The sequence below is a fragment of the Amborella trichopoda genome, chromosome 9, assembly GCF_054954075.1.
Source record: "Amborella trichopoda isolate Santa Cruz 75 chromosome 9, AtrichopodaSantaCruz75HAP2 v2.0, whole genome shotgun sequence".
Classification (NCBI taxonomy): domain Eukaryota; kingdom Viridiplantae; phylum Streptophyta; class Magnoliopsida; order Amborellales; family Amborellaceae; genus Amborella; species Amborella trichopoda.
Window position 1 is genome coordinate 17,395,727 of NC_142344.1, and position 24,893 is coordinate 17,420,619.

The window sequence follows — 24,893 nt, forward strand, 5'->3', positions numbered from 1 at the left end:
CCTAAGTTCCCTCGTATGTATTCATTCTTAATTCTATCATTTCTTGCCTTGCCAATCATCCATCTCAACATCCTCATCTTAGCTACACTCATGCTATGAATATGTTGTTTCTTGGCCGCCCAACATTCCGCACCATAAAGCATGGTTGGTCTTATAGTGTCCTATAGAACTTCTCTTTTAGTCTCAATGGTATGCAGGGATCACATAAGACTCCGATGTTCATCTCCACTTCACCCAACAACTTTAATTCCATGTGCAACATCTTCCTCAATCTCTGCATTCTCTTGGATTATCGACGCTAAATATCTGAAATAATTTCTTTTAGGTATTTCTTGATCATCAATCTGACCTACTTCCTCATATCTACTCTTATATTACTAAACTTGCATTCTATATTTTATGTATTAGTCCCACTAATTTTAAAACCTTTAGACTCTAAAGCATCCCTCCAACGTTCTAACTTTAGGTTCACACAACCTCTAGTCTCATCGATCAAAATTATGTCATCTACGAACAACATGCACCACAGTACCTCATCTTATAGGTGTCTGGTTAACTCGTCCATAACCAAAACAAAGAGTTAGGGGCTCAGTGCCGACCCCTGATGTAGGCCCATTGCCACTAAAAACTCACTCCACTAGTTTGTCTGCACACTAGGTAGCGCTCCATCATACATATCTCTCACTATGTCCATATAGGCTCTAGTGACTCCTTTCTTTTCTAATATCAACCAAGTTATGTCTCTAGGCACCCTATCGTATGCTTTCTCTAAATCAATAAAAACCAAGTGACGGTATTTGCCCTTCACCCTAAACTTCTCAGTTAGTTACCTGAGTAGGAAAATGGTTTCGATAGTTGACCTCCCTAGCATAAAACCAAACTGATTTTCTGATACACTTGTTTCACACCTTAGTCATTGCTCAACTAGTCTCTCCCACAACTTTATATTGTGGCGCATATGTTTGATCCCTCAATAGTTCATACAATTTTGTATGTCTCCTTTGTTCTTGTATATAGGCACCACAATGTTTTTTCTCCATTTATCTGGCATATTCTTTGTTCTTGCCTTGTTCTTTTTGAGGAAATGTTCTCAACACCTTGTTGAACACCTTAGTAACCAGTATATGCCAATCTCCCCCATGCACTTCCAAACCTCTATCAAGATACCAATTGGTCTTAAAGCCTTTCCTATCTTCATCTTTCTCAAAGCTTGTTTTACTTCAAATATCTTAATCCTGTGAATTATGACCTCCACACTCATTTATGTCAAAGGTTCCTCCTAATGTTATGTTCTCATAATGTTCATCATTTAACAATTTCTGAAAATAAATTCTCCATCTTTTGTTGACATCGTCATCTTTGACCAAGATCCTATGCTCCTTGCTCTTAATGCATCTAATATGATCCCTACACTTCCACTCTCTCATTTTTGCTAGTTTGGAGACATCTTTTTCACCTTCTCTTATCCCTAGTTTATTGTATAGATTATCATAAACTTTAAATATAATATTACTTACTACTTTCTTAGTGTTTTTCTGAGCACTTTTTATAATCTTCTAAGCTTTTGGTCATTTCTATTACACTATCAAGCTTTATAACATGATCAGTTTTTCACTAATTGCCTTTTGAACCTCCTCACTCAACCACCAGGTTTCCTTATTGAAATTTCTTTGCCCTCTAGTTTATGCTAAAACTACTTTTGCTACTTTTTTAATACAGTCGACCATCTCATTCCACATAATATTAACTTTGTGCTCAAAATTTAAATAAAAAAAGTCAAACTATTTCTTGCTCTTCTTGGAAGCCCTCCTAGCATTTTCATCCTCCAAATATGAGCAAGAATTAAGAGGAATCTATTGCTCCTAAAGAAGATACTCATGGCTACTCATTATGCACTGATCATCATTAGAAATCAAAGCCACCAAGCAAGGAATCGGAAGCTGACAAAGGCAATGGTCGATACAGGTGCTACACACAAGTGTCTCTGCTGAAGAGGCCAACCATTTAGGACTACGGCTGTTGGAAAGTAGACCTATCCATTGTCCCTATGGATGATTACCAGGTTGTCCTTAAAATGGACTTCCTTAGTCGAGTAAAAGCAATGCCCCTTCCATTTGTGAACTCAGATTCCATCATGAAAGAAGGGTCTCCATGCGTGGTGCCTGTGGTGCAAGGCCCCAAGACTCCTCTCAAGACTCTATTGCCCTTGCAGCTCACTAGGGGGGTAAAAAAGGAGAACTGATATATATGGCTACAATGGTGAAGATGTCTAGAGGCGAGGACCCTAAAGAAATGGTGCCTAAGGAAGTCGAACAAAATCTGGATGAATTCAAAGATGTGATGACTCCAGAGTTACCCAAAGGTTCCCTCCTAAACGGGAGATAAACCAAAAGATTGAAAGGAAGCCAGGAGCAAACTCCAATAGACCCTTACAAGATGCTCCTCCAGAGTCGGAGGAATTAAGGAAGGCAAAGCTAACAGCACCCAAACAAGAATCTATGGTAGTAGCATGCCACCTCCAAGGAGCAGTCTGTGACGAGATAAAAGGACTCTGGCATGACCCTTCATCCAAAAATTTAATGGAGTTGGTAGCAGGACAAAAACCCCACACTCCACATATAGTTATGGTTGGCTAAAAGGGAAAAGCCCTGCTACCTACTGGCTTGCGTAAGGGTGGCAAGAAAAGACTGACCAGGACAAGGCTACTAAGCACATGAAGAAGTGGCGGACATAAAGAAATGGCTGGTCAAATATGGTGTGGGAGATTTGGTGCTAGTGAAACTCCCACGCTAACAATTCAAGGCATTCCAAACAGTGCATAAGGGTCTAGTCAGGAAGTATGAAGGAACCTTTTCCATAACCAAGAAGATTGGGGAGGTGGCATATAAGGTTCAGCTACCCTCTAGACTCAAGGTGCATCCTGTCTTCCACGCATGTCAGTTGAAGCCCTACTACGAGATGTGGAAGACCCAAGGGGAAGGATTTCAAAGCGGGCACCAACATCAACAACCTTATCCTTTGACAAGGAAGTAGAATACATCCTCGCATGTTGAACAGTGTGTCGATGAGGAGTACTGGCTTACAAAGAAGACATGGTCAAGTGGAAGAACCTGCTAATTAATGAGGCCAGCTGGGAGCACACAGAAACACTATCGCAATTTGAGGAGTCAATCAAGAGGTTTCATGAAGAAGGAACGACGAGGGTATTGCCAGATTAGGTGTGGGAGAACGTGATGCCCCAAACGAAGCTATGAGTTGTCCCTGCAAATTTTGTGCATATTGTACAATAGTTCATTTATTTATCACACTGGTCCGGAAGGTTCTAGAGAATCTAGGAAAGTCATGGAGGGTCTAGAAGGCTTCTAGATTCATCCTAAGAAAAGAACTGGAAAGTGTTCTCTAGAACATTGTATAACTGCAGTATTCCTAAACATTGGATTAGTGACACTCATACAAATTTTGACCATTCATTGTAAGGTAAAAAGAGGAGGACCCCTCATTTGAGAGGTACCTCAAAAAGTAGTAAGTATTTGAGAGCTAGTATAACGATGAGGACCCCTCATTGGGAGGTACCTCAAAAAGTTTTTAGTATTTGAGCACTAGTGAATACAAAGCTCTTCCTATTGTGTAGGTTTTTCTATTGTGCCTAGTTAGGGCACACTTGTGTGGGTTGGCTGACTTGTCCTCAAAGAGTTGAGTATACAAGTGTCGAATGGTCGGAGCGTGGGGCTTCACTAAGGCCGCGGCAATAAGGAGTATTACTGTTCTCTATGGACACTGTGGAATAAGATGGGAATCATAGAAACTCTAAGTTCCTAGAGCATAGGAAACCATGAGCTCATTTCGAGATAGATCCCTTTTGCACTAGCTCTTAATGGGACTTTGAGATAACTTTAATTTTACCAAATCGTCAATCCTGAATAGACCCACAATATCAGATTTAACCAATGCATAAGTAGAACTATTAGTCGAAGAAACAAGATTAAAGGGAAACGTAATGAGTGCAGCCCATGATGCAGCTCTTTTGGCTTCTATAGGATTTCAATAAGGTCCAATATGACACTTGCAAAGACTATGGCCCTGTATCATCTCAATGTCCCAAAAATCCAAATGCGATATGTCGTATTGTAAGTAACTTGGCCATGTTATATCCATGTGCCAGAAGAGGCCCCCCAAGAATCCAAAGACTCGTGCCTTGGTTGCTACTGTTGGTAAGAGTTCTACTTAGATCAATGTTGTTAAGACCCAACCCGTGGCCGAACTAGTGTGGGCACTGTTCTGGTAAGGCCATCTAGACCAGAACAGTTCACCGGTCAGACTGTTCAAAATTAAAAAAAAGGAAAACTACAAAAATTAGAAAAACACAAAGGAAATATAGAGTAATCAAGAAAAAATAGAAAGTAGGAAAACTCCAAAAAAATTATGAGGAACAAAATTATGGAACATTTTACATCTATATAGTTCCACTGAAATATTAAAGACTAAAAAAACAATCAAAAACAAATTCCGCAAAAAACCCACCCCAAAAAAAAAAAAAAAAAACATTTACTTGCTAAAAATGCACATAAGCTACCAAAAAAGCACAAACCTACAACAATATAAGAAACAAAAACAATTAATTGAATAAAGGAAACGACCTACTGCATTAATTTATGGAAAACAGAAATTCATCTTTAACAAAAACCCTAAAAATCTGTTTTTTCTAAATATAACACAAACAAATCAAGAAAATAATGCAACAATCTTGCTTGGGGCTTGAAATTAGGTGGACTAATGGCTAGTATCCTACCTGGAAGTTGCCAAATTTTCGCAAAAGAAATTGGAGGCTTTATGGTCGAGAAAGAAAACACGCCGAAATAGCACTGTTTAAAAATCCATTTTAAAGCTCCATAACCCTCCTAATTTCTGAAAAGGACCAAACTGTCCATATTTATTTTCAAATGGATGGAAAAAACAACTATAAACAACAAAAATAACCGGAAAAAAAAAAAAAAAAATGGTATCGTCTTTACCCTCATTTTGGACCACCCTGTTTGGTTAAGCGTTGGTCTGGTAATTAGACCTACTGGTTTCTCGGTTTGAGGCCAATTCAATGGCCATTCCAATCTTTGGGGGGGGCGGGGGGGGGGTCAACCAGACCGGAATAGCCACCAGTTCACCTGTTCCCAGTTCGAATCAACCAGTCTGGTCAGGTTCAGACAACAATGATTCAGATGCAAGATGATAGCACTTTGCTAAAAATTCCTATGTCTACAAGACCTCGGCATCAAGTACTCTTGTGTTGCTTTGTTTGGAAATGATAGAATAGGTCCTCAAGGAAATTGTCGCCAAGGGAGACTCCTCTAGTATGTATCAGGCTTGGATTATCAGCTCTGGTACTACCACCCATATGACGAACGACGTGCAGAAATTCAGCACATTGCTCATTATAATTATGATAGAACACTGTATGTTGCTGATGGAAATTCTCTTCCTATCTCTATTATTTGGATTTATATCCATTTTCCGTTTAGATTCCTATCACCACTCCTTACTGAAAACTATTCATGTTCCTAAACTTACTTTGAGATTTGTGTCACAACTTGTTGATAATAACAGCATTACCTAATTTCACTCCCCTGGTTGCTTAGTCCAGGATCTTAGAATGGGAAAAGGCAGTTAAACAGTGACGCAAACATGGACAGTTTTCTCCTTTGATTTCCCATCGACTAAATCTACTCCCAAGTATGCACTTGAACATATGATGATATTAAGAGTGCGAATGAAGATTGGATGTATGACATTGTCACTTAAATGAAGTCAAAGAATCATAAGCTAGGTATCTTATTTTCTTTTAACAGTCTTATGAACAAATTTTATGGGAAAAACACAATCTTGAGTTTTGTTTGTCATAATTATTATACTGCAAAATCTCATAAATTGCCTTTTCTTTCGTAAATTCCTCATATTTTTATACCTTTGATCAATGGTGATGTGTGGGGACCAAGTTTGGATCCATCAAGATGAGGAAAATGTATTTTGTTCTTGTTTGTTAATAATTGGATGAGATAAAGATTGGATTATTTCTTGAGATCAACCTTTGAAATTTTATGTGCTTAAACAATTTCATACCATGATTGAAAAACATTTTCTCTCACAGCAGTTTCAACAGTTCTTATTGGATCATGGAATCTTACAACAGAGGTCCTGCCCTCTTACCCAGAACAAAATGGTGTCACAAAGCAAAGAATCTGCTACATCAGGGAGACCTGCAGAGCACTGAGGCATCAACCTCAGGTGCCTAAGGTATATTCTGTTGAAGCAAGTCATACGAGTATTTATTTGATTAACAGAGCGCCTAAAGAAACTTTAGATGGCATGGTCCAGTTTGAGCACTTGTTTAAGTGAAGACATAAATATGATCACCTTAGAGTTTTTGGTTACGTTTGCTACTCTTCTCCCTAATAATGAGTGTGATAAACTAGAACCAAAGGCTGCATTCTTTTTATCATGCGTTATTTCCAATCTACACAAATCTGCCCATCCTCAGATAACACCCTTATTTTGTTGGAATTTTCTGCTCCTTTGTGCCCATTATAGTTGTTGGGATCGGGATCAGGATCGGTAGCAAGGGATCGTGAAATGCTAGAAGATCCCTATAGTTGGAAACGCGATCCGTACAATGCACATGTTAGGGATCGAGATCCCCAAATGTTAAGGATCAAGTTTCCAACCTTTCGGGATCTTGATCCCAATTTTTTGGGGATTATATTACCAACCTTACAGTGTATGATAATCTAGGATTATGTAAACTCTTTAAAGTAGGGATCTTATTATTGATAGCAAGCAAGCAATAGTTGTGTTGCTAGTTGGCCATAAACAAAGAAAATCATTAGTTTGGTTGTTGTCTTGGTCCTTAAGGTTGGGATCCAGATCCCTGACCGCAGGAATCGGGATCTCTATCAGTGGGGTTCGAGATCCCAAAATTTAAAAATCGAGATCCCTAAGAGATCTATTCCGGGAGCGATAGAATCAAGATCCTAGAAGGGATCGCCTACCAAAGTAGGAGATCCCGATAACTATGGTCCCCATCCATTGATACCCAGCCATATGCAGCCTCTCCAAAACTATTTCAAAAACGAAAGAATTCTCCCATTTGCGTGCCGTCTGACTTCACCAATGTCAGATACTAGTGATGTCCCATCTACGGGTCTCCATTTACCCTTCATCATTGTTAGATCTACCCCACGTATCCACTTTGAACAAATCTTCTACTTTAGTTGTATGTCATTGATCTTGTATTTCTCATCCTCCAAAACGGCTCATGTACACACATCATTCATATCATAGTTGTTGGGAATGGGAGAGGGGAATCAACAAAGCATAGAAGATCCCTACAGTTGGGAGCACCGTTGGTACAAGCCACATATCAAGGATCGAGTTCCCCAAAAATTAGGGATCTCGATTTAAACCTTTGGGATCTTGCACCTAACCTTAACCTTACAAATTATATAAAGTTTTAAGGCTATATATACTTTTTAATGCATGGATCCCTTCATTTATAGTCAGCAAGCAATAAATATGCCTACATTAGTTGCATTGCTAGCCAGCAATAAATAAAGGTGGGACCAAGATCCCTAAAAGTGGGTATTGAGATCCCAAATATTTAAAATTCTGATCCCTTGAAGATCCATCTCCCAGAGCTCTGAGGTGAGATTCTGGAGCAAGATTGCCACTTAGGTTAGGAGATCCCAACAATTGTGGTTCATGTGTAGCTTCCACAGATATTTCTCCCACTTCTATGTCTTATAAATATGCAACTGAAGACTTGCGTTGAAGGCAAGCCATGCAGAGGAGTGTCCTTCATTTTAAACGCTGGAGTTTCAACATTAAAGGAGGTTCTCCCCAATGGGTTTAAAAATGAAGGACACTGGTCATTTTGAATATTTTTAGGGGCTAGAATCTTATTATACTCCACAAGGCTATCAGATTGGACAGCATAAATATAACCAAGATCATATACAACTTCCCCAGTTTTGTTCTTTCTTTTGAAACAATCAACTCTAATACATATAAGAACCTTGTACATCGATACAAAATGTCAACCCACAACCAACCCAGTGGTCCATTAAGGAGCAAGAAATGGGCAGCCTACAAGCCGGGTATTGTTCAATACATGTAAGAAGTCAGAGAGGTGGGAAAAAAGGACCTATCACTAGAAAAAAGGTGGGGGTGGTATCCCTAGCGTGCAGCACTAAAAAAAGGTGCAGGATACAACTCAATTTGTCCCGCCCCTGGTGCCTTCCTTGGCAAGAGAACCAGCAGTCATATTAGCCTCTCACAGTGTGTATTTGAACTCTGAAGGTGACTTGTACAACTTGCCCATCTTACAGATTCAAAGATTGTGGATACTCCATTATAGTTTAATGTGAAGTATTCTAATAATGACAATGATAAATTGTCTTATTCTTCTACCTATCAGTGCCTTGTTGGGAGTCCTGGATACCTCACAGTGACTCGACAATGTATTACCCATGTCGTCAATGTTGTTAGTCAAATTGTCCCAAATCCCCCTCATCAACACTACACTGCTGCACAACGAATTATTTGCTATCTGTTGAAAATGGTAGGTGAAATGGGGCAATAAAATGATAGTCATAAAATCTTTTCTTATGAACCAAAACAGGAATTACAATCTTCTTGTTTCCTGGCACGAATAGACCGCTCCAAGACAATATTTGCCCCTTACTGATATGAATCAGTGTGCATCTAAGTTCTACTAGGTAAATTTATCCCTAGGATACAAGGAAATAGAGCATTGATGAAACAATCTTGTGGATACAAATGCACCACGGTAATATTTAAAGCACCAGAGTCGCCTCTTTTCTATAGAGAGAAATAACACAAGTTGAAAAAAACGGTTCTGCACAAGTTACAAATGGGTTTCTAAATCACAAGCATATGGCATATGTTTTCTACCAGCAGTGGCTACGTTTTCTAATCAGCAAAACAAGTCCACATCAGAATCAAAGCATAAGGCTATGTTTTCTACCAGCAGTTATGTGGTTTGGCATAGACGATCTATAAAGTGATATGGGCATCAATTAGTGCCTCATCTCCACGATATAGTAATAATATCAGTGCTATCAAGATGGCTAATAAACCAGTTTTAAGGACCAAATATATTGAAGTTGACCGTCATTTAGTTTGTGAACAATTTCAAAAGGGTGAACTACTTCATCCATGTATTCCTTCAATTGACCAAGTAGTTGATATCTTCACCAAGACCATGCCCAGCAAGTGCCATGATCTCCTTCCGCACAAACTAATGCTAATTAATCACCCGTATCCGTGTCAAGGGAAGCGTATGCAGAATGGTAGTTTGGTTATTGAAATGTTGTTAATTGTTATTGTAATTTTGTTGTATTTTTTCTGATTCTTGTGATCGTTCAATAAATGTAAACATCATGAAAGGATACTCTTGTAATATTGTAGGAGTACTGTTGTACGTTTACACTTTATCATTTATTAATATCAGACATTGTGCGACCTAACTCGACATTATGTGACCTAAGTGGACACACGACTTTTCCAAGTCCTTCCGTGGCTGTACAACACCATTTCTTGAAACCTCTTAGAGATCTTGATTCTTCACCTATTCAATGCATTATATGGTAGATATGATCGATCAAAGGTGTCTTTTAATGATCCACCAAACTTAAAGAAAGCTCAGGCGGGTCGACTCATATTCACCTGAGTCACTCAGGCTGAGCAGGGTACCCAGTATATGGGCACAAAGTAAATACCCAATGAGATATAGGAGTCATGGTATACCCAACAAGAGACATAAACCCGACATGAAATATATAAAGTGACATACTGGAGAACACAGTTATGAGAAAAGCCACCACACGATTGCCAAAACCAGACACATGTACTACAAGCCATGAATGTTGTGAGAGAGTCATAATCACTTTGCTTGACAAATGAAAGCACAAGGTGGAACTAGTTCGGCATGCCCCAAATATTGACTATTATTCTGTGGAGCACCAGGGTCTTTTATGAAAGCCTTTTCTTTGCTAAGTAACTTCTATGAAAACTTAAGCATGTCTATACACATGCATTGAAATATAGTTCTTACACACACTTGGCTGGATGCATTTAACAACTGGGCATTGATATGTAGACAGGAAAACAGACATTAATTATAAGACTCCAAGCATAAAATATAGTAACTAAATAAAGTAGCAAAGATACACATCAGAATAACTATCATGTCTACTAAAACAATCCAACAGCCTAATGTTCATTTATGTCTCTGAAATTATTTAAGTCTCTGATATTCATGGGATTACATTTTATTTGACCAAGAGGTACATAAGTTTGTCCCCATTCAATCTAATGACTTACTTTTACCCTTTTATGAAGCACGCCATTCAGAGCAGTCAAGATTGGTCTGGCTGCGGGAGTAGCAATCAACTGGTTATGATGTGTCTGAACAAGAAATGTGGCAATTTTGCAAACAAGTTCCACCTGCATATAGACCAAAAAGAACCATGAGAAATAAGAGTTAATTTCAAAAGCGATTAACAGGTGACTACAATCAAGCTCGACTTGTCGGTCATTAGCGATCAAATCATGGCTACACTATGTGTTGGGTAACCTGCTGGCAACAGAAAGATTCACCCTTCCATTTCCTAGCTTGTAGTTACTGCAAATAGGACTTGAAAAACAAGAACAACATATAATAGGCAATTAGAAACATGTGGCAAAGAATAGACATGGAGATAGAAAGATGCAATGTTGTTGTGAGTTTTAGTGCATGAATCACAATAGGGCACATTAAAAGAAACAAAGGAAAGAAACAAATTGTAGCTTCTTTTAGAAGTACTCAGCATTCTAGGATTATCACTTTGGCATTTAAGCAGTCATTTGTTAATGCATTTGTGGGATGAGTTGAAAGAATCACCCAAGTCACTGCAACTGCAAGACTTGAGATGGCACCTGCTTTAGGGAATTGAATTGAGCAGAACATAAAACAGAGAACCAAAACAGAGTATTTCTAATAAAGAATACCTTATCAGGACCAAGTGTCCAGTCCTTCAAATATGCCATAAGCTTCAAAGCATCAGTGAATGGTAAAGACTGCACAAAAGAAGTACTTCCAATCGGTACCAAAAACATTACCTCTCCTGGAAAATATAAGTCAAGGGCATCTTAATTTTCCAATAAGGGCTGACAATCAACTTAGATAAGGGAACGATGGAATCCATCACACAAGTACATTACTAACGTTAAACATGATTGTAAGGGGCGTAGTTTTATCTAAAGAAAAATAAGACGGCAGCTTCAGCATTATCACAGTATTCATGTTTCCTCTGAGACAATATTCTACCAATTGAGTGTAACAGTGAACAAAGGAAAGCTACAGTGTCCAACAGCGTTTGGGTTCCTGACGTATAAAATAGGATATAAGGTCCACATCATTCTTTTCCCTCATTTCTTGAGAAGGTATATCCAAATTACTAATATCTACAGTTTGAATGCCAGTTTATTCACCCAAAAAGACAAAAAACTTACCAGATGAGCTACAACATTCAAGAAAAAGTAACACACAAAATAGGTGGAAGAGTTTGTTGTGAAAGCATTACTAACACACGTTGTAGATTGATAATTTTGTTCACAAAACCATTAAAGACTAGTAAAACAAGGTCCTTGGAAGTGAAGACAACCGACAGAGACAAATGATGGTTTGCACAGCCTCCAAGGTCCTTGGAACTGACATCCAGTCTCATAGATGTTAACAGCAGATTCATTTTGCGAAAAAAGAAAAAAAAAAGAAGAAAAGAAAAGCTGAATTAGGTCACTATAGAGCATTAACCCTGCAGGTATAGAATTACATTATAACAAAACAGACAACTCTCAACAGCTAACACCCTCAACTAATAAATTCTAGAGGACCCAATCGTCTTTTAAGCTTTGGCCCAGTCTTAGATGTCCTAATATGGATGAGGGAGTCAACGGGTTTGAACCCTTGAAGTTTGCTACCAAACACCAAACAAGCTGACCAACCCTTTTCTTAAGAGGACCCTCCTCAATTCATTAAGAGTCTTTCCGAAGTCCTGCCCAATTAATACCAATCTCAATTCAATCGGTAAGGCCTTTCTTTTGTTGCTAACTAATCAATGACTATGGGAAGCAAGTAATACAAGAAAGATTTCCAAAAGGCACAATATCACATGCTCGAGGCTCAACCAAGATGATTTTTAAGACATGACAAGGTGTATATGGATGTGAGCAAAGAACATGATGTCATGGAAAGCCCATGATAAAATTTACGTCATACTGTTACAATTCAAAAGGAAGACAAGAACCTCATATCTATTACAAACTGATTTAGACATAAGTGAAGAAATCCAGAATATAGAACTAACAGGACATCATAACAGAAATTGCATAAGTTTATATCATCCTAAAAATGGAGAAAACAATCTCTATAGATAACCAAAGTCTCTGGATGTAAGAAATGATGACAGGTCTCTCACTCTTTCTGAGTGGAAGTAAATTATGTGAAATTTATTAAAATACATGTGAGAGATTCACAGTTTACATTTTGCCCTATCTTTTGGTTTACAATCAAAATACCCATCAAAATCCACATGAACATGAGCTGAATAGTTGAAAGGGTAAACTGTTGAATTGTTAAAAAGTCCAGTGTATTTTGATAAATATCCCTCATATGATTATGCAAGTCAGTAGGTGATTAGAAAACTTTATAAATCCATGTTCTTTGGCATATGTACAATATCATAGCACACAAACACACTTGGTCGACAGTAATATAACAAAACCTAAAACTTCATGTTTCAATGATGGCATGCATAAGGCTTGCTTCTAAGTACCTCAACAGCAAACCAATATATATATTGTAATGAAAAAACATATTAAAGATGAGCTACAAAGTTACCAGTAATGTCGGCTCCAGGTCATTGGTTTGAACAGAAGAAACAGCCCGGAGAACATAATCTGATGGTGAAAGTCCCAGCATCATAAGATTTGGTGGGAGATCAGCTACCTGTGCACCTCTTCCCCCCACCTGGATCATATAAGAATAATTGTATTGAACAGAGAAGTGTTGGGAATACAACACACGATCATGTAACCTGCGACTGAATTAGAAGGCTCAAAATGAAATAATTTTTTACGTTTTGGAATTAAGCATCCTCATCTGTCATTGTCCTCAAACTACCATCTTGTTTTTGTATACCGAAGATTAAAAAAGCCACCAGTAGTTCCCCACAATCTTATGAGTAAAACATAGATCAAGTACCTCATGCATGCGAATGCGTTTAGCTTCTTCCTCTGCCATGTCGAGCGCATCAATAATTGAGTCGGTTGCACTAATGGTTTCCTTTGTCTGTTTCCCAGCCACACCCACAGCCTCCTGTTCAGGAGGATCTTCTTTCAGAACATTGACGCTTTCCACTGCATCTCCCAATCCAGATTCGAAAATTTCCTCTAGCCTCTTCTCCCTCTCTTCCTGAACAAACAAGTAATTCCCTTTGGTCCCTTTGTAATATCATTATAAGGATGTATACAAAGATATTTATATTCTCTTTTTGTTCACAAAAAAAATGTACAAAGGTAGGGAATGGATAAACTGCCTCAATGAAGAATGGCTCTTGAGTACGATCCCAGCGGCGGATGGACCTATCATGGGACCCGCTGATGACAAAATCACCATTATGGCTAACTGCAAGGCACCAAACAGGAGAATGATGCCCTTCCAATGTCAAAAGCAACTCGAACTTATCAGCATCCCAATACTTCACTAGCCGATCTTTCCCCGCACTAAAAAAATAATGCGTGTTACGCACAAACTGCACTGCCATGACACTGTTAAGCAGATAATCAGTCCATCACCAATCAGCCAGAAAGAATTTTAATGTTTCCCTTGAAACTGATGTTTTGTTCTAAAATAAATAAGGTTCCAGATTTAAAAAGATAAAAAGGAGAGAAGAAGACCTATCAGTATGAGCATATATGGATTTGTGGCAATCCCCAAAATCCAAGCCCCAGATCTTCACATTTTTGTCTAACGAACCACTGACTAGCAAATCACCATCCGATGAGATATCAATGCAATGTACAGGGAGCTTGTGACCATACAGAGATAGAAAAAACTTCTGACTGTCCAAAAAGTACACCTGCATAGATGTATGTGGTTGTCAACGGACATCACAACAGAAAATAATTTATATTCAAATGAGAATGTTACAGGTCAATCTAATTAACAAGACCATTAGCAAAGAGCCAAATTATGATAAAACAGAAACATGCAGCCACATGACTAACCATACACTACAATGTGAATTTCTTCCCCGAGAAATTTACAATTTTGAATTTCACAATATGTAAAGGACAGGGAAATTCTTATAGAAAGTATACACCTTTCTCAAAAAGAAAAGGTTCAGCTTCCTTCAACTTCTACTGATTTCCCATACTGCATAAGCAATAAACCAATAGAAGCACCAATGATACCATCAGGATTCATAATTCAATGTTAAAATTGGAAACCTACAACTTCGATATAATTTTTTCCTCCAGCCCTATGATCTAAGAATCTCCAACATTTGAGTTTTGAAGCATAATAGTGCTGTAACCAACCAATAAACCTGCTCCATTTATATAGTTCTGCACCTCTCCAGAATCTCATCAAATCTAAGCATCACATTTTTTCTGTTTATTGTAAAGGAATTCAAGCTACGTTGGGAGCTGAAACCAAGTAGTTTAGAATCCCAATAGCCAAAACACCTTCTATTAACCCCTATGTCAGTTAAGTTTCTTCTTTTTTGCAACCAACCTCTTTCTTGAATAATCATACATGATGCCCCAGCATGGGTGAGAAACCCTAACCAAAAGTTGCCAAATCTGTTCATTGAATTATTGTTTTATTGGGCGATCCCAGTGAGAGATAAGAGTTGCTGGGGTGGGGGGAGAGAGAGAGAGTAGACCAAATTAAATCAACTCCAATGTTCTAAAGTGCTTACAAAAAAACAAAATTTAAGCAGGATTGCTAGTTAATGATAACTCTGCCACAGAGATCAACAAGTCATGCTCCATATTAATGCACTTTGCATCTGTAGAGATGAGTAAATATGCATTTTCTATGTTTCTTATGTCTGCCTTACCGTATAGTGTTTCAGTTCACATTTAGGACATACAAGTCAGTATAAAAATTTCTTAGTCATGTGCTGCATTCTCTTCAAATATGATTAAATGCCATATCACTGTTTCAACTTTACCATAATTGCTTATGTATTTACCATCATGTGTCATTCATTGAGTATCTCCTTATCTACACACACATGGTCCCCAGTTAAATCAAACACACTGTCCAGGGATACCTCTTCAACACAAATGTTTTCATTTCAATTATTTTAACTACATTTGTTTCTTTGCATAATATTTATCAAGAATCCTTTCATATCATGCAACACATCAAAAGCCTCTCATGATGGCAGTCTTGTTTCTTTCTGTATTAATATACCACACAGGCAATGAGTTAACACAAGAAAGAAAACCCCACCATAAAGACCAAAAGTTGAAATGGAGAACTTGTCATCTGGTGTCTATATAAAGGCAAAAAGAAAAGAATCATAAACAAACCTTGACGGTATTATCATACAGAGAAACAGCCATGTATTTAGCATCAGGACTGACTCTAACTGCAAGAACAGCCTCCTTCATTTTTAAAGTCCAAACATTTTGCACTGTCATTTGTTCAGAAGCCTGTGAAGGAAATACATTGTGAAAGTTTAGCTGATAAAGAATGGCATGAAATCGCTAAAGAAAACCACATAACTGCAACTAAGTGAACTAAAGTAACAACAGTTAATACTTCAAAGAAAATAAGTTTTTAAGACAAATTTTAAGTATCATGCGTTGGCTATAGATTTATGACACCCAGATGAAACATGAATAATCATGCATATATTCATTTGTCAAAGTTACAGATTCCACATCCATATCATTTGAGAGCATGAACAGACACGCATACATAAATATTATATAATGTATCCAAACAATAGTATATGTGTTTGTGTGTGTGTGAATCCGTTCAAGAAAGAAAAAAGTATACAAAGACAACTGCGTAAACTATGCAACTATCGGCAAAATTTCTTTAAACAATAAAAGCTTTCACTCATGGAGAAATTGACAAACCTGACACCAATGCCCAAAAATATTCCAGAAACAAGCTTCCAATAAACTATGCAACTATCCGCAAAATTTATTTAAACAATAAAAGCTCTCCATATTTTTACACAAATGATACATTTCTAACATCAGAACCATCCAATAAAATTTACGTTTGAGATATTAGCCTTAAAACCAAGCTTCAAAATGACTAATTCTAGCTAGCACACAACCCCCAGCAATTTTCTTTTAAAAAAAAAAAATGGGAATACTGCATTTCACAAACAAAGTCTATTTAGAAGCGTGTATGTCTTTCAGCCTACATTATTCAGCCGTTTTACATCAGATCTTATCTATATATTATTAGACGCTCCCTATACACACACTATGCCTTAGAACCATGTTACCACAAGCATTGATTTGGATACCACTCCAAGTACATCAACCTCTTCTTCTTTCTGAATGATGCGCAATAACCTCGTCTAGTTAACACCAAATACGCTCAAAGGAAGTGTGTAACACCCAAGGGCCCAAATTTTTTCAAAAACATTTAGCGAGCAGGGCCATTTGTCCTTTCCATCTCTGCACCTGATAACCGTGCTGGAATCTCCCTCAAAGTCCATAAATTTCCATCTACACACCATATCACTAAGCCCAAACAATAATTACCAAGATGCGATTTTAGTCCCTCAAGATGCCACCAGCACCTGCTAGTCTCGGATTCCCTTTCAAAGTGGCATCTATGTTCAGCTTCACGTATCCTTCTGGTAGTTGATTCCACTTCTTGGATGCCTCTGCTCTTGAAATCTCCTTGCAAATTGTGCCAAAACCTGCCGCTGAAAGCCCCAAAAATTCTTTCTTGATCCCTCAGTGTTGAGTATTGTTTTCCTAATGTGCTCATGTATTCTACTCGCTTCCATTTTTTAGTCATTCAAAGATCTATTGTTGCTCTTTACCCGTAATACCCATGAAACAGCAAGGACATTCTCCAAAGAATGAGAACAGCAGTACAGGGGAAGACCATTGCTCCACAAGGCCCCTATAGAAGCAGCTTCTGCCCTGTGAAATCAAACAGTCTCAAGACATGACATCAAATTTGTGTCGTAACAGGACAATGTAGGAATAAGCGGCTTGAGTCAATGCAGTAAAACACAGAAAACTATCTTATCACCAGTGGTGTCCCCCAACATCACTTGAATGATTGTAGTAGGTAGGCCCATAATTTTGCAGCAAGTGCATAAGCCAAGAAGAAGTGGTCGCTGGTCTCTTCCCTTTCCTTGCACATGGAGCATCAAATGAGTAGGTGGAAGCCACTTGAAGATGGTTAATAGCGAGGGCTTAGTTGGTTAGGAAGGTCCAATTGAAGGAGTGCACAATTGGGAGATACGGATAAACCAAGCTTTGTACATCATGAAGATCGTGTTAGCGGTATTTACCAGGGTCCCAACACTAATTGAGATCCTCCTGCATTTGCTAAGGTCAACATCAATTTGCCTTTGACCACGGAGGGAGAAAGAGGGAGTGTAAAGATCGAAGCAATTCGATGAAGTTCCCTGATTCTTCTCAACAAGTGGTCTCCTAAACCTTCACCACCATGGCATCAATGTTGATCACAGTTCTCAGAATTCTGGGCCATTGTTTCCTCAGGGCTCAGTCACCAAGCCATGCCTCTTTCCAAAATCTCAACTATCTCCAACCCTCGCGTGAATTTTGGTGTCCCCTTCAAGAATAACCTGAGGAGATGGTAGTGTATTTATTGCGGATGACAGAAACCCACAATTGGTCCCGCTGTGTGGACGAGTGCCACCATCATTTGCAAAGTGATACAATACTGTTAACCCATAGTTTTCTGATTCCAAGTCCACCCTCTTTCTGGGTTTGAATATCCATGCTAAAAAGTGGAAACTTTTTGTTCCAGCCACACCCACAAAACACCACTCATAATACTCTTGATTTTGTTGAATGTTAAGATTGCCATTTGGAATTGGACATTTGGAAGATGGGAATGTCACTGGCCAAGGGATAAGAATCTCCCCTTCCAAGCTGCCACCCTGCGCTAAATGATTAGGAAGTATTCCATTCCATAACTGTTTGCACAATTTTTTAACAGAGTGGTAGCTACAGGTAGATGGACAGGATCAACTCAAGCCCACAGCCAGCCAAACCATTGGGCAAGGGTGCATGAAGTGTTGTGATCAATTCCAACGCCCGTAGGCTTTTATTTGGGCAAACATCCCTGGGTACACTTCAATGCAACTTCAGAAGAGCTAACGTAAACCCCCAAAATAGGTCGCATCACAAAAGACAAGTGTGTCGTCGCGTTTTGGAGATGAGTGATTTTGGGCCCGTGCCTGGAAGTTTTGAAGCCCCACAGAAACCCTATTTGGAATGGCCCTGAAATGGAAACGCTAAAGATTATGCAACTATCACAGAGAAGGCGAACGGGATGTCCTTGGCTTAAGCCTTGGGATGTCAGGAAGTACACTTCCGGAGTTCCACTGATTAGGATGGGGAAGCTAGATGCAAAAATACAACCACGTATCCAGGTTCTCCACGTTCTTCTAAACCCCATCTCGAGAAGAACTTCAACTAAGACTGACCAAAGACGTGTCATAGGCTTTTTCCTCGTCAAATTTATTACTAAGATTTCATAGCAACCTATCTAATGTAATGTGTAACCATCATGGGTGATCATAGTGCCATCAAGGGTAGGCGATCATAGCTTCATTGAGGATTTGCATATTTTAAACAAAAGTGCTATTTTTCGGCAACTTTTGGACTTTCTCAACATTCAAAGAAATGGGAGCAATTGTTGTATGTCATTTTTGATGTACTTACACCACCCACGGGAACAACGAGAGAGCCGGCAACAGCCTGGCCCTGCAAGTATACAAGACACCAGCAGGCCAAAGTTGTACCCAAAAATAAAGCCTCGAGCCATATGACCTGGGTACGGTGCCATCGCACCAAGGAAGGACCTTACAACTGTAGCTCTATGCTAGCAGCTCCAAAGCTATACCAGACCACCGCCATCGCACCGGGGACCAAATTTGAGCTCAATTGGACCACCCGAAAGGGGTCTACGCCCATGCGGCCTCGCAACAGGTGGGTTTCACACTAGCGCAGTGTGGCTTCACCAAACCAGTCCCCAAGCATGGAGACTGTGACATCGTGTTTCGTGAGCAACTTCAAAGACCCATGGCGCCTTCCGCTGAAACCAAGAAAAGCCCAGATCCAGATAGGTTCTAGATCACGCCAGCCTCGTCATTTTGACCTAAGGCATGCACTATGGCACAACCTAGAGTCAAATTTCTCCTGGAAAGAAGGTGCCCGTAAAACCAAAAAAACCAGGGTTTAAGAAGAAGAAGCCTCGAATCCAGTGAAGCACAGCTCGACATCCATGCATCGGATCACCGAGGGGACGAGTTCAATACAACCACCTCGCAAAGAGCTGCAAACTGGTATAACTCTTGCATTTAATCCAAGGTCTGATGGATGCAAGTCCCCAGGTCACAAAAGAAGCAAATCTGCTCTGTTGCCGGAATCCCACTTTCCAGCGACCTCCCAAATTAGGGAAAAATGCAAACGAGGACCAAATCAGCCCAAACTTGGTGCAAAATGACTGTGACTGTCTCCTCTCTCATTTGCAAGCAGAGCCAGGAGGCAGAACATCACAAGTCGAACTACATTAGCGAACAAAGTTCACGAATCTAGCCAGACTTCCACCCCGTGGGAGAAAGACCACCCAGCACGATTAAAGGGCAGCAAAATGCTCAGAATCGCAAGGAAATTGAAGATATGCAGATAAATCATTTGAACCATCGCCACAAGCTGCGAAAAAAGCTTCCAAGATCTGGCCATGGCGGAACGACCTCCAGGCAAGGACGGTTTTGTCATTAGAGAAAAAAATCTCAAGGGCATTTTGGTCATTGCACCTAATTCGAGATTTATTCCTAATTTCTTAAATTGTAATTAAGCTTTGTTTTTTAGCGTTCACCCCTGTTTTGTGAATCCTCTATATAAACAAGCTTAGCTCACTTGTAAAAGGGCTGGAACCTTTGACCCCTAGACCTTTGGGCGAAGCATTTACCCATTATAAAACAAAGGCATTACGTTTGTTCCTCTCGCCGTTTGCTTCTGAGTCCTTAATTCCACCAAGAGGATAGAGAAAACTTTGAGGGAGAGAAAATACCCCTGAGCGCACAGGTCCGTAAACACCTCTAAGTGCACGGCCCCTTCTCCCTCTCTCTCCTAAACTGGGTCATGCCCCAATCTCTCTCTCTCTCTCCCCCTTATGCGACGCATCGTCTGCCCCGCGCAGCAACCGACGCACGGACACGAGCGAACCCAAGGGCCCCAACCCTTGGATTCTCTCACACCCCTTCATCGGCCAGCCAACCAAACCCCTCGAGGGGATAGTCACAAGGAGAAATAGCTGAATCCCACACCGGCTCTAAGCGACGGAGAGAGAGTAGAGACGTTGCAAGCCTGAAGAGAGTCCTTGTCCAAACTGCGCTGGCACACAGCGGGAGGGCTTTGTGATTGATCTAAAAGGGCTGACCGCCTGGACATGTCCCCCGAACCCCAAGCGGCAAGATTAGCATCCCAAACTGCCCCCGCCGTCAAAAATCTCTCTCGTTGTTGGAACCTATCTTCACACAGGAGCCCCCGCACCCACCCCTGCGCCCGCGACCCCGCGGTTGTCTAAGAGAGGGTTCTCTCCCGACCCTCGAAACCAGGTCCGACCAGCAATATTATTGGTGCCAAGACTTCAAGTTCAGTTTGCCAAGCAACCATCCAATTTTATTTTGTTGGCTATTTGTGGTCATTCAAATGCCTCATGAGATCATGTAAGCAATTTTAACATAGTGGAACAATGGACTCCAGTAGGAGTATGGTCCAGAGGGACCGAAGTTGGCAAGACTCAAACCAGGTTTCACGAGCTAGGTCAGTTGAGTAGTAAAACCTTAAGATGCCTAGGCGTATAGCACAGCTAAGAAGGGTTAGCAAGGTTACCCCTTGATGAAGTCAGAGATGCCCAAGGTAGTTAGCCAAGGGACTTTGTGACCCTTGTGTGTGGTTGGTAGGCCTAAAGGGACAATGGTCAAATCCTCATCATTACCATCACATGGCATGTACATATGATAGCCGTATTGGGAAGCAAAACACTATTGAGGGTGTTCCATGTACATGTGCGAGAGATAGCCCCCATATGCCAATTGCGATGTGTGTGCAACAGTCTGTGTGACCTAGTTTTGTCCCTAATGAGGAACCTATAGTCCATAGACTAGGATTGTGTTCCTTCACCTATTGTCTGACTTTGGTAGCCCAATCATAAACCCCTATGATGAACTGTGGGTCATGGGAACTATTGGGTCAGTTGAGAAAGTGAGTGTGGTTCATAGTCTCTCGTAGAAATAGTGCTGCAATATTTTTGCATTTTCCTTAATGAAGTTGAATCCGAATTCCATCAAAGTAATTTAGAAATAATTAATTTGATTACATGACTTTTAGATTAATAAAACAACTTTTTAAAAGTCTCTGGATATTTTATTTTCTAAAAACTAATTTATAAAAGGCTTAAACTGCATTTTCAGGTATATAATAATTTAGATAGAAAAATAAAATAGTAAATGTTTGCTAAAAATCATTTTATTAATTCTAAAATTATTAATGCACATGGGGGCCCATTATTCTCCATGGGCCCCACTAAAAGAGAACATGTGGGGAGGTGCGTGGGGCCCACTAGCGCCATTGGGTGGGCACGCCCCACTTCTAGCACCCTTCTTTCTTATTAAGTGGCATGCAAGTTGGCCACTCAATCAATCGAAATGAAATAAGAAAGGTTTTGAAATAAAAGATATTTGACTTTTCAAAGAGGCATGTGTAGAGAATGAATGAAAATAAAAGGAAAGAGAATTATATTTTTCATGTATTAAATAATTAATGGGATTAGGTTAACGAAGCTGAAAGTTAAGGTTCTAGCACCTTCTATTAAATCATGATGGTTGATCTATGGATTGTAAGGCTAAGATCTCTCGCCCCACAGGTTTCCTTTGATCAATGGTCTAGATCAAATCTCCATAAGATGGACAACCCTAGAAACCCTAACCCTAACCACAAGTCTATCTGTTGTTTGATTGTGGGGGGGCCAAATCTCTACAACACAAGTCCTCTCTCTCTCTCCAGAAGTGGCACCCCAGTCTCTCATCTCTCTAGCCTCATCTCAGCCCTCTCATGCTTAGAATATTTTAGAGAAAAAAAAAGGGGACACGCTCCACACACATAGATGAAAGGGCCAAGGCCCGATCTTGTCCATTGCTCTTAATATTGCTTAAGGGTTTCTAGCCAAGGCTTCCTATAGTTGTGAGATCAGAGAAAGACCTCATGTGCCATCAAAGGAGGAGAGTCGGAGTGGGTTGTATCAAGTACAGTTGAGGTAATCTTTTGGGACTTTACTTTGTTTACTGCAGTTTTGTGTTTCTTGTTCCCAAGTCCTTGTTTATGTAATTTTATTTATGCAATAAAGAGTTATATTAAGTGGAAGCAAGTGAGAATCTAAATTGTGTTCCTACTTTCTTTTGAGTTTATTTTGTAATCTTTGGAGCTTTGTAAGTGTTCTAGCCGGTAAAGGAAAAGAAAAATTTTAAACTATAAAAACCGTGACCAACTTTCACATACCTCCCACTTTGATGACCTGTGTCAGCAAGACCAAAGTTTGTTTTTTTTTTTAGAACTGTTAACATTGTATTACTAAGACAGTAATAATTACCGAAGTGGTAGAGACCGAGAGCACCTACTAAGGGTGGCTTTCGATAAAAAATACATCAGTCAGTCATGTACAAAAATAGCTTATAAGTCCTGCCCAGATACAATGATTTACAGTGGTTTTTCAAAAAATAAGATTAAGGCTGAGGAGTGCCCGTGTCGAGGTAGTCTACGTAGTGCGGTTGTGGTCCTGAACCAAAAAAAGAGTAGGACCTGGCCTGTGCTTCCACTTGGAATCTAGCTCCCTCCTTTGCCATGAGGTCTGTGAGCTCGTTGGACGTCCTCCATGTATGCTTCCAGGAGACGTTCATATCCCTTCAAATGTGAGTAATTTCATCAAAAATTGTAGTTAGTTGCCATGGGAGAGAGGTCACCCCACTTGCCCATGAAAGCGTGTTTTGAGAATCTCCTTCCACAATAAGGTGTGTGCCTCAAGATGGGTTGAACTTTTTGTGACCCAATAAGAGAGTCATAGCTTCTGCGTACTGGGAATCATTATTGCCAAGATACTCAGAATAGGTAAGGAGGCTGTTTCGCTGGTGGTCTCTAAAGACGCCCCCCAGCACTTGTCGTTCCTGGATTCCCTAGGGCGCAACCATCAAAATTCAGCTTGATGCTGCCTTCTGGTGGTGGTTGCCAATTGTTAGCTCTTGAAACTTTTGGTGGCCTTTGGTTGAGGATATTTTTCCATTGGCAAAGGAAAAAGTTCCTTGATACTCCCGAGAAGACCTTGTGATTAGCGGCCCAAAAGGAGGCCAGCGAAACTACCCTGTGGAATAGAGCTGGTAGGTGCATTTTAAGTTCATTAAAAATTTTCATACTCCTTTGTACCTATATTGTCCATATGGTAGCAGCCACAGTAGCCTTCCATAAAGTTCTTCTAGCCAATGGCCAGTGTGACTCCAATTTGTAAGATATCAGCGCCCTGGCCATGGGGGTGTGACCCAATGAATATCAAAGAGTTGCAACACCTGGCTCCATAGCTTGTGGGTAAAGTCGCAATGAATAAAGAGGTGTGGATTGGATTCTTCTTCACATAAGCACAGAGCACATCTATTAGGGATCGAGATCCCTCGTTTTTGTAGGTGGTCCGTTGTGAGTGCTCTTTGGGAACAGGCCATCCAATTGAATGTTTGAATCTTAGGTGGGGCGATGGTTGACCATACGTTTGCCAAAACTGAGATGGGATTGAGAGGATAAGTGGGGGGTTGAGTGAGACTCTTATAAAAAGAGGCTACCGTGAAGAGACCTGAGGGGAAAAGAGTCCAAACTATTCTGTCTCTCCCATGTGTTGGAATAAAGAGTGAGAATAGAGCATTCGAGAGTAGTTGGAATTGATTGGTTTCCTATTTTCCAAGGTTTCTTCGAAATGATGAGTTCCAGACTCTTCGGCCTCCTAAAAGTAACATTTCCTCGACAATAGAGCAGTTTTTGTTAGAGGCAAGAGAATACAGGGCTGGGAAGGCATGACGCAATGAAGAGTTTCCTAGCCATAAATCTGATCAGAAACGCACCCTATCTCCTTCTCTAGCGTGAAATCTTATGAATCTTCTGAACTGGGAAAGAGAAGTGGCAAAGGATTTCCAAGCTCCTGATACTCTATGCCTCTGGATCCTTTATGGCACCCAGGTTCCTTCCGGGATCCCGTATTACACCGTAAAACCTGAGCCCAAAGAGAGTTTGGCTGAGAGGCTAGGCACCACAAGTAAAACCGAAGTTTCTCTTGTTGCTCCAAATTGATTGCAGCCACAATCTTTAGAAGTACTCTGGAAGAGGTGGCCAATAACTACCCAATTGAATCAACAGTTGCCCTTCTACCAACTGCCCAAAATATCCACAGCCACTTCTCAATACCAATGACAAGTCAAAATGACAATCATTGCCAGACCAAAAAATGAACTTCCAACACCAGTGCTCATGACAACTGAATACTTTTTTTCCTTTCCCTT

General features: G+C 40.0%; 1 protein-coding gene across 5 annotated transcripts in view; it reads right to left on the bottom strand.

Annotated features, from left to right (window-relative positions):
- The window catches only part of LOC18424540 (transducin family protein / WD-40 repeat family protein), a 46,888-nt gene that overhangs the window by 6,864 nt on the left and 15,131 nt on the right, over nucleotides 1–24,893 (bottom strand). For 2 of the 5 annotated variants that reach the window (XR_016041788.1, XR_016041789.1), the window contains exons 4-10: nucleotides 15,649–15,771; nucleotides 14,005–14,186; nucleotides 13,644–13,875; nucleotides 13,310–13,519; nucleotides 12,947–13,075; nucleotides 11,056–11,171; nucleotides 10,390–10,512 (exon numbers count right to left, since the gene is read on the bottom strand). Coding sequence is in view for 3 of the 5 variants with exons in the window: in XM_006829126.4 (XP_006829189.2) it covers nucleotides 10,390–10,512; nucleotides 11,056–11,124; nucleotides 12,947–13,075; nucleotides 13,310–13,519; nucleotides 13,644–13,875; nucleotides 14,005–14,186; nucleotides 15,649–15,771 (1,068 nt within the window). In the remaining 2 variants the exon portion in view is untranslated. The remainder of the gene's footprint in view (nucleotides 1–10,389; nucleotides 10,513–11,055; nucleotides 11,172–12,946; nucleotides 13,076–13,309; nucleotides 13,520–13,643; nucleotides 13,876–14,004; nucleotides 14,187–15,648; nucleotides 15,772–24,893) is intronic. The other 3 variants (XM_006829126.4, XM_088848537.1, XM_088848536.1) reach the window with 2 other exon arrangements.